Here is a 10,613-nt window from a genome sequence, read left to right as displayed (position 1 = left end):
CCTGACCTGGAGAGGTTATAGGGAATTTCACCTTGCCAATGGCCACATCAGATCCTAATCCTATAATCATGTGACTTTCAGGTAGTGTAACATGTTGTGTCCAAATTTATCACCCGTAGCAAATACCTGTCAAATTCATAGCCTTGGGGCCTAAGTTTACTTGCTATTCTATTTCTTCCAATTAGCAAGTAGCCTGAAAACATTACTCTTGCCCCTTCCAACTCCTCCTAAAATTTGATAAGAGTCGGAGAGCAACAAGAATCAAAATCCTAGACCTAATCAGCAATCTCATACATAAATTAGCAAACCATCATCCCATAGAGAGAAAAGGGTAAATATTGGCAAAGGATAAAAACTATACTTTATTTATAGTCATCATGTACACTATACAATGGAAAACCACCCAGCGCTTCCATGGCAGAGCCAAAATGCAGAGTACGAAATCCTTGCTATTTACAAAGATAATTAACCCAAACCATATTCGGGGGAAAAAAGAACTACCATATCTACTAATTAGTTCGACTTAAGCTCATATATTGTCTCAATGCATTCTTCAGTGTCCCAGAGGAACGAACCAAAGGCGACAGCCTCCAAAACTAGCCTCTTCAGACTTGAATATGAAGTTGAGATAACTTCATCGGTCTCAGGCAAACCCATGCTCCCATCATCGCCGAAGAGTGCACAACAGTGATTCTTAATTAAATTCACAGCCACCTTGGATCTCAGTTTTGCGCATCTCTGAATTGTATCAGGACCAAACCCCATCACATAACATCTCAACTTTCCATCTGTCTTCTCCTGCCTACTTGGCCCTTGAAACTTCGTTTGAATGTTGCCAATGCGGCCAAAGAGAAGATTTTTGTTTCCATTAGGACACATTTCCTGAAACTGAAGGGAGGTTCTGTGACTCATATGAAGGTCTTGGCTTTCCAAAGTTAGAATGTGGTCCAGGCTGTGTCTCAATGAGGCAGATTTCAGAAAGTAACCGTATAAGATGGAAGCCACATATGCTTGACCAAGTGTTTGACGTGTGATCGTTGTCACTGCCCAATTGTCTGTGACGCTAGAATTTGCCTTCAAGCCAATGACTGTGCTTACATGTTCCCTTATCATCTCCAAAACGTCCATGCTGTAAAGGGACTCTAGCTCCCAATCCTTTGAAGGCCATATCTCCATTCTCCCATTGTAGATGCATCTAGAAAGCTTCGGAACCAAATGAACTTTGATCTCAGAAAACTTGTAAAAGACTAACAGGTACATGACATCTTCGACAACAGTCTCACACTCCTGCTCCTTCAGTTGTGCAATCCTCCTGGCATTTCAGTAATATCTTAGGTCAAAGAAATAAATGTAATTATAAAGAAATCTAAACAGAAATTCCACATACGAGAGGTTCAACCCACCAAGCACTTACAAGGAGTGGTTCACCAATTTACTTACGCTAATGGGATAGTAAAAGGGTCGCTAGGCAAGAACACCCAGCAATATTACTGCAGTCACCACCTGCCTATGTGCACAGGTAAAAAGTGCATGTTAGGCATAGCAAGGGCATTCAAGAATGCCCTACTCAAGATCATCAGTCCTTTCTACACCGATAAATTTAAAAGGAAACAACATAGCACGTAAACAACAATTTCTTTATTAATGAACTAAAACCTCAATGTGGTTTCGCATATCATTATAAACTACATCACCTCCTACTAATGAATTCCATGAACATAGTGATTTCCTCGCTAAGATACAACAAGGGAACCTCTCCATCCTCCAACACTGTAAATTTTGAACAGAGCAAAAAGGAAAAAGAAGAAGTAAAAACTTATCTTCTAGCTCTTAGGGTAGTGACTTTCACACCCCCGTTTTCTCCTTCTGCACTCATCCCTGTCTTTCGGTCCCTAATTCTCCCTTGAATTATTCAATCCAAAGGAAAGAAAAACAGGGGGGAGTGCACGGGGAGAAACAGGGAGTGTTGAAATCACTACCCTAGCTCATATCACACAGCACACGAAAGAGAAAAACTTGATCATCTTGACAGAGCATCAAAATTGCAGTACGCCGAAAACCTTCATGTTCATTACAAATGCTTATGAAGTACTGAAAAAAGTACTAAAGTCACAGTAACAACTATAAAGTTACTATTTTTTTACTAATAAGGAGATGAACAGCTAGAGGGATTGGATTTGTCATTATTTTACGGTTAAATTGCTTATACATCACAGTAACAACTATAAAGTTTCAATCTGTACGAGAAAAATTAGAAAAAAAAAATCACATACATCCGGAAAGATTACTGTAAAAATAGAACCTTTATAAGTTCATATGCAATTTAAGCAAAACCAGAAAAAAAAAAAAAAAAAGTAATGGGATTTAAGCAAATACCTATGAAGGCAGGCCTCATGAGAGGCGGCGCTGAGAGACGCACGCGAGAGAGCGAGTTCCCGATCATCGGCCAACTTCTTCAACTCCTGAGCGACCGCAAGATGGAACAGCTGCGGATGATTCTGCAAAACGGTGCAGAGGTCCTTTCCGGGTCGGGTCCGCGGGTCGAGCGGCGAGTTGAGGCTGCTGAACTCGCAGTGGCTCGCCCCGGCTCCGGCGACGACGGTCAACGGCCTGAAGAACCGATTGGCGGTCCGCGATTGGACGGCGGGGCGGGAAGGAGCGAAGGCCGGGGTTACGCGGAGCTTGAGGGATGAGAGGGCGAGACAATGGTCCATCAACAATGGCTGGAATTTGAAGTATTTTGAGAGTGGGAGTGAAAGTTCAGATTTTTTTTTTTTTTTGGATGGGAGAAGAATATATGGAGAAATTTGGATAGGGTTGTCGCAGTGGTTGAGTCAGAGAGCAAGAGGGAATGGGGGGCCGCGGTCGGCAGTAGTGTTCTGATTGGGCCACGTGGCGCAATCGGGTCCGTCGGATTGTTTCACCAGAAGAAGGATGAGGGTGTTTATAATGATTTATGTAATGCACCAGCAGTGTCATAACAAAATTAGTTTAAACAGTGAATAGAAAAAAAATTCTTGAGTCCGACGGTCGAGCCAAATAGACTGTATGACTCACTTGTAAGAAATGAGCCATTGGTGCTATTTGGTCTCCTGTTCGTACAAATCTCAATATAAAAATCTCGTCATTACAAGTCAATTAAAAAGTCTATATGGTTCGACTACCAGGCACAAATTTTTTTACACAACTAAGTATTAATTTCTTAATAAGTATATACTGTCCTTGCTAGAGGAAATTGAGAACACCATCATTTGATACCATCATTCGTTCCACTCCAATTATGAACAGAAGTTTTCCACTCTAATTATAAACTAGAGTTTTTTTTTTTTGTTTCTATCAATATAATTTATAATATGAATATGCCGATGATGTTATTCGCACAAATATAATACTCAACTCATTAACAACGCGTGACAATATTTCAACTAACATAAAGATTTTTCTAACTTGAGATATCCCGTGGTACCTCCATAGGATTGAATGGGACAAATATGAAAAGTTAGTTGGTATTGATTGATGTTTGATATATAAGGACAAGCGAATCCTGGTAATGTATGGCGCCCACAGGCAGTCAGGCACATTGGTTTGGTATGGACCAATACGTTTGTAGGTCCAGGTTGACCAATGACGGCTCACTTAACCCCAATGATTAATTTTTGATAAAGGATTAAGATAAGCTGGTTTAGATAGCAAAGTTGAAGTGAGATGGGATAAGTAATACGAAGACTAACAATAGGATAGGATAAGCTATTTCTTTATGCAAGTATAATAATGGACGGTAGATCTTGAGACCTAACTTATCCTTCTTGTATTTGATTTTGGAGCTCTACTCAAATATAACCTTCCTTTCATAAAAAATAAAACAAAACAAAACAAAATAAAATTTGAGTGTGAACGTAATATTAATTTACGTATTTTAATTCACAAAGGTAATACATATACGAAGGTGTATCTTGGCGTACAAGTAAGAATCTTTATGCATTAGGAATACAATCAAAATTAGATTATAATATTAATTCCTAAACCTTAGAAGAGATGGTTTTTTTGGACAAGATACTCCTTCTCTAACACATATCCCCCTCGTTGCACTAACCAACTTTTTTTACACAGGCAAGGGCAGAAAGCACCCCAACCTATAAAAATTAGGATGAGTTGCTTATGACTTATTTTTATTCATTCTTTATATATGTAATATGTAGTATGTTGATCTCAAACAATAAGAAAATTATAATAATAACTCAATTTTGTGTAATATATGGCTGCCGTAATATATAGTATCTGCGTTTGCCAATCAAATACATTTCATCCAGGTACAGTTAAATAAGTCATAACCTGTTATAAATTTGTTTATAAAGTTATCTATTCAATTTAAAATATTTAAGAATGAAATAAAAAAATGTGCAAAATATTAGGGTGAAGAATGATTGGAAATAATTGAGGACATATGAAGAGACTCGCGCATCGCTGGTGTGATCGCAAGGAGTGATGGTCGGGTTTACTGCGTGTGGCAGTTAGGGGTGTTGGAGGAAGACGAATGGCATTATGGGTTTAATCAATTTCTGTTCAAGTTATGGAATGTCCTAGATTAGCTAACGAAGTTATACACGAAAATCAAATTGGCTAAATTCAAAACATGTGAACTTCAAATTTAAAAAAAATAATATGAGAACTAAATTGTCTTTCAGCCAATTTAGTTGCTGTTACTGTGGACGTAATTACTCAACTATTTTTTTTTCTTCTGAACAAACATATTATCTACACTAAGGGGTAGGTGGCTTAACCTTACAATGGACTAACAATAATATGGTTCAAATTTTGGCGAAAATCAAACTTAAGACCTCTTACTTACAAGTGAAGAGAAATATTACTAAACCGTAGTACTAAGTGACATTTGAAACGACAATTAAGCATGAAAATATTTCCCATGATACATGAAACCCCTATATTTATATTTTACTTTCAATTATATATATATATATATATATATATATATATATATATATATATTGCATATGTGTTCATTATTTTGTCAATATATATATTTGTTCATGCAATACGCAATTATGCTATGTGGAATTTGTGAGTCAAAGCATCGAAATTAATTTAGAAGCAAGTAGGGTTTTTAACCTTAGAATTCGAAAAAAAAGGAAGAGAAATTTGGGATTTTTTCATGGTTGAGCTGAGCTGGCTGGCCTGCAGCCATACTGTAGCTAGGACAACGTTGTTTCAATGCCCTACACAGCACCAGGCCTCGACCTGGGTTGGTCTCCAAACAGGCTTGAAGCTTTGAGTCCACCAGCAGGCCCTCAAAGCTTTGCTGGGCTCAGCCCTGCCTTAGCCCACCACGCCTGTAGCAAGCTTAGGTAGCGTTTGGTACGTGGGACGGGACAAAACACAATGGGACAAGGCGTTTCGTCCCACGTTTGGTGCGCGAAAAACAGTGGAATGCGTTGTTCCACGAGACGAAATTTGGCTGAATTTTCATTCCACCTCCACCCCCTGGAATGACTTGTTCCACATATGTGGAACACAAAATTATGAAATTTTAAGACAAAAATGCCCCTCATCTTTTTCAATATTTACACCCCCAAATCATAAAACAAACCCTAAAGTTCTATCATCTTAGTTCCATCTTCTCTGCCGCTGCCTTATTTCTCCCAGGTCTCTCCAACCTTCGTCCTCATCCTCTCCCATAGCCTCTCTTTTCTCTTCCCTAGGTTCGTGGAACTCAAAGCTCTGCATCTCCAGGTTTGATCTCTGCATCCAATTCCAATCTCTTTTTTTTTTTCTTTTTTTTTTTTTTTTTTCACAATATTTTCTGATTCAATTGAAACCATGAGGTAGACTATGTGTTCAAGGTGGTACTGAGACATGACTCTGCGGTGGGCAAGTTTCAAATTCTGGCAAGATATTATCAAAATGAGTTTAGCTTGGACTCCATGTCCACCATCGGTGTCAAGTTTCAGACTCAGACCCTCCTCATCGAGCACAAGAACGGTCTCTCTCTCTCTCTTAGCATACAACCCTTTTCTTTCAATCTGCTACTTGGGTTCTTTGGATTGATAGATTGCAGCGATTCCATTAAACTTTATGCTTTTTTGCTTTTTCCTGTTTTAGTGAAAGTGCTGAGTTGTTTTTTTGGTGAGCTGTATGCATAGATTGCATTACATCCTTTGAAGTTTTTTTTTTTTTTTTCCTTCTTTCTGGGTTGATTTCTTCAAGTAAATTTTTAATGATGGTAACTGAATTACTTCTCTGTATGCTACATTAGATAATCACAGTGAGAAAAATTTGTACAGAAAGTTTGGGTAAGATTAGTAGTTTTCTATTTATCTGAGAGTTATAGATCCATGTTTTTGAACATGATAGTGTACTTAATATGTTGTGATAATGATTTGGATATCCACTCGAATGATTAGAAATGTTAAATACCGAGAATTAAATTAGTTATCGGTTTGCATACATTTGATGGCTTTGCATATTGTGCAATATACAATATACATTTGATGGCTTTGCATATTGTGCAATATACAATATACATTTGATGGCTTTGCATATTTAGCACCAAGGAGATCAGCGCAAGACCGTACTACAGTTTCTCGTTCAGGCCAAGATTATCAAGGAGGATTAGATCAAGATTCATGGGTTCTGAAGACATGGAGTTGTAGTCGAGTTTGTTACTGTTGTATTAAGTTTGCTACTACCTCCCAGAACCTCTTGGCTTGTTTGGATGTTCTGGGGTTGTCATAACAGAATTGTCTATATACTGTGGAATTTTAATGGACTTCTGATGCATGATGCTGGTCTTTGTTAATTTGCTTCCATTTTTGTTGGTTGATGAGGATTTCAAGTCAATTTTATGGGATTTCATTTTCTTTGTTTAAGTTCCCAATGTTTAAACCTTAAAACGTTTAAACATATATGTAATACGTGTTCAAATATGAACAACTTCAAAAAAAATAAAATCATAATAAAAAAATAAAATAAAACTGTCCCATTTCGTTCCACACATAAACATTGTACCAAACAACAGACGAAACATGGGTAAGTTGGTCATTTAATCGTTTGGTTCCGTGCTGTCATGCACTTACCAAACGTAGAACGGAACAACCGTTCTGTTCCGTTCTGCGTGTACCAAACATAACATAGAACATTCGTTCCATCCTGTCCCGTCCCGTTCCGTTCCGTCCCATCCTATTCCATTCCGTCCCGTCTGCATACCAAACGGTACCTTAGGCTTGCTGAGCTTTGCCCGCATAGACCCCGCCCGCCTCTAGCAAGGCTTGCTTGTTGGGCTCTCCATCTGTCTCGACCCGAGAACACCAAAGCCAACCCACGTGATTGGGCTGGCCTAAAACTGGCCCAAACGAACCCAGCCTTTGGCTAGGCTTCGCGTGCAACCCTATTAGGCCAGCCTCCGTGTTGGGCTAGTGTTCCCCGCAACTTTTGTGGCCCAAAACCAGCAGCTTGGTTTCTGGGCTCCTTCCCAAAATTGGCTTGTGGCCTGCAACCAGACATGGGCTGCATTGGCAGCTTACCCCAAGGCCAACTAAGCTATTTAGGGCCTTGCCTTGCACACGGCAGCTAGCCCACTGAGTTGGGTTGCGATTTTTTCAAACTCAATGCCCTGTTTTTGGCATTCCCACCTCATAACCATACTCCTATAATTTTTGGGATGTTATTGGTTAACTTTTATTAAGCTATAATTTTATTATCGCTTGGCCCGAAGCAAAAAATTCAAGCTAATATCAACCCGAATGTTATTATTATGCTTCTACAATCAAACCTAGATGGTTACGATTTATTGAATTAATTAAAGTGACCAGTAGTCCATTAAACAGTCAATTAATCCAAAATTATTGGCATGAAGTCCACTTTTTGGCAATTAACGATTCAATAAATTATTTCTTTTCTTTGAATCGTTGACTCATTGTCGTAGTCCCGAAGAACTCACACTTGAGTTCCTGAAGCAACCCAAATCCACTACACTTATTTTTATATTGTCACATCTCGGGTTTGACTCCGCCGTAGCACGATATTATCCACTTTGGGCTTACCATTCCTTCACGGTTTTATTTCTGGGAACTCACGAGAACTTCCCAGTAGATCACCAATCTTGGGATTGTTCTCGCCTGAACTCGCTTAACTTCGGAGTTCTGATGAAACCCGAAGCCAGTGAGTTCTCAAAACGCCTCGTGCTATTTGGAAGTGGGCATATACATATAAGGCACATTACCCCCTCTCCGTTGGTCGATGTGAAATGCTACAATCCACGTCCTTTAGGGACCTGACGTCCTTGCCGACACACTCACACCACACGGCAGAGTGGCTTTGATACCATTCTGTCACATCCCAGACCGGCTTCGCCGTAACACGATATTGTCCGCTTTGGGCCACGCCTTCACAGTTTTGTTTCATGGAACTCATGAGCACTTCCCAGTAGGTCACCCATCCTAGGAATGCTTTCCCCCAAACGCGCTTAGTTTCAAAGTTCCGATGGAATCCTAAGCCAGTGAGTTCCCAATAGGCTCCGTACTATATGGAGGTGGGCATGTACATATATGGCACATCACCCCTACTTCGTTGGTCGATGTGAGATGTTACAATCCACCCCCTTTAGGAGCCCGACATCCTTGTCGGCACACTCGCACCAAACGGTAGAGTGGCTCAAATACCATTCTGTCACATCTAGACTGGCTCTGCCTTAACACGATATTGTCCACTTTGGGCCGTGGCCATGCCCTCACGGTTTTGTTTATGGGAACTCACACAAGAACTTCAAAGTGGGTCAGCCATCCTAGGAATGCTCTCGCCCGAACTCACTCAACTTCAAAGTTTCGATGAAATTCGAAGCCAATGAGTTCCCAAAATGCCTCTTGCTATATGGAGGTGGACATGTACATATAAGGCACATCACTCCCTCTCCGTTGGTCGATGTGGGATGTTAAAATCTACTCCATTTAAGGGGAACCTAACGTCTTCGCTAGCACATCCGTACCGAACGGCAGAGTGGCTCTCATACCATTTTGTCAAATCCCAGACCGGCTCTGCCGTAGCACGATATTGTCAGCTTTGGGCTATGCCCTCATGGTTTTGTTTTTGGGTTTCGGCACGAGAATTTCATAGTGGGTCACCTATCCTAGGACCGTTCTCGCCCAAATTCACTTAACTACGGATTTCCTATGGAATCAGAAGCCTGTGAGCTCCCAAAAGGCCTCGTGCTATATGGAGGTGGGCATGTACATATAAGGCTCATCACCCCCTCTTCGTTGGTCGATGTGCGATGTTACAATCCACCCCCTTTAGGGCCTTGATGTTCTTGTCGGCACCCTCGCACCACAAAGCAGAGTGGCTCCGATACCATTCTGTCACATCCCAGACCGGCTCCTCTATAACATGATATTATCTGCTTTAGGCTATACCCTTATAGTTTTGTTTTTGGGATTTGGCACCATAACTTCCCAGTGGGTCACCCATCCTAAGATCGCTCTCGCCCAAACTTGCTTAACTTCGGAGTTCCCATGAAATCTGAAGCTAGTGAGCTTCTAAAAGGCCTCATGCTATATGGAGGTGGGCATGTACATATAAGGCACATCAACCCCTCTCTGTTTGTCGATGCGGGATGTTACAATCCGCCCCTTTAGGGGTTCGACGTCCTCATCGGCACACTTACACCACACGACAGAGTGGCTCTAATACCATTCTGTCACATCCTAGGTTCGACTGCACCGTAGCACAATATTGTCCACTTTAGGCTTACCATTCCCTCACGGTTTTGTTTCTGGGAACTCACGAGAACTTCCCAATGGGTCACCCATTATGGGATTGCAATCACCTGAACTCGCTTACCTTCAGAGTTCCGATGGAACCCGAAGCTAGTGAGTTCCCAAAATGCCTTGTGCTATTTGGAGATGGGCAAGTACATATAAGGTATATCACCCCCTCTCCGTTGGTCGATGTGGGATATTACAATCCACCTCTTTAAAGGCCTGACATCCTTGTCAGCACACTTGCACCACACGATAGAGTGGCTCTGATACCATTCTATCATATCCCGGATTCGACTCTACCATAACATGATATTGTCGGCTTTGGGCTTACCATTCCTTCACAATTTTGTTTCTAGGAACTCACGAGAACTTCCCTGTGGGTTATCCATCCTGAGATTGCTCTTGCCCGAACTCGCTTAACTTTAGAGTTCTGATAGAACCTGAAGCAAGTGAGTTCCCAAAAGGTCTCATGCTATATGGAGGTTGGCATATATATATATATATATATATATAAGGCATATCACCCATTCTTCGTTGGTCGATGTGGGATGTTACAATCTACCCCCTAGGGGTCTGACGTCCTTGTCAGCATACTCGCACCACACGACAGAGTGGCTTTGATACCATTCGGTCACAGCTTAGACCAGCTCCGCCGTATCATGATATTGTCTGCTTAGGGCTATGCCCTCACGGTTTTGTTTTTGGGTTTCAGAACGAGAACTTCCTAGTGGGTCACCCATCCTAGGACTGTTCTCGCTCATACTCACTTAACTTCGGAGTTTCCATGGAATCCGAAGCCAGTGAGCTCTCAAAAGGCCTTGTGCTATATAGAGTTGGGCATGT

General features: G+C 41.0%; 1 protein-coding gene and 1 long non-coding RNA gene across 2 annotated transcripts; one reads left to right on the top strand and one right to left on the bottom strand.

Annotated features, from left to right (window-relative positions):
- Window positions 1–338: 338 nt before the first annotated feature.
- Window positions 339–2,774, bottom strand: LOC137729148 (UV-B-induced protein At3g17800, chloroplastic-like). Its single transcript, XM_068467995.1, has 2 exons — window positions 2,377–2,774; window positions 339–1,312 (listed from the first exon to the last, which is right to left on the bottom strand). The coding sequence occupies exons 1-2, from the start codon at window positions 2,712–2,714 to the stop codon at window positions 514–516; spliced, it is 1,137 nt and encodes a 378-aa protein (XP_068324096.1). The 5' UTR covers window positions 2,715–2,774; the 3' UTR covers window positions 339–513.
- Window positions 2,775–5,610: 2,836 nt separating this feature from the next.
- Window positions 5,611–6,795, top strand: LOC137730052 (uncharacterized). The gene is made up of 3 exons (XR_011068079.1): window positions 5,611–5,748; window positions 5,845–5,997; window positions 6,563–6,795. It is a non-coding gene; the product is annotated as an uncharacterized lncRNA (long non-coding RNA).
- Window positions 6,796–10,613: the final 3,818 nt, after the last annotated feature.

Source organism: Pyrus communis, chromosome 3, assembly GCF_963583255.1.
Source record: "Pyrus communis chromosome 3, drPyrComm1.1, whole genome shotgun sequence".
Classification (NCBI taxonomy): Eukaryota; Viridiplantae; Streptophyta; class Magnoliopsida; order Rosales; family Rosaceae; genus Pyrus; species Pyrus communis.
This window is presented reverse-complemented; position numbering and strand designations above follow the sequence as displayed.

What these genes read in the sequence shown, in the direction of transcription:
- LOC137729148 (XM_068467995.1), bottom strand. Translation starts at nt 2,714, where the DNA reads ATGGACCATTGTCTCGCCCTCTCATCCCTCAAGCTCCGCGTAACCCCG. An exon ending in CATGAGGCCTGCCTTCATAG is followed by an intron (nt 1,313 to 2,376) that starts GTATTTGCTTAA and finishes CTGAAATGCCAG; the next exon opens with GAGGATTGCACAACTGAAGG.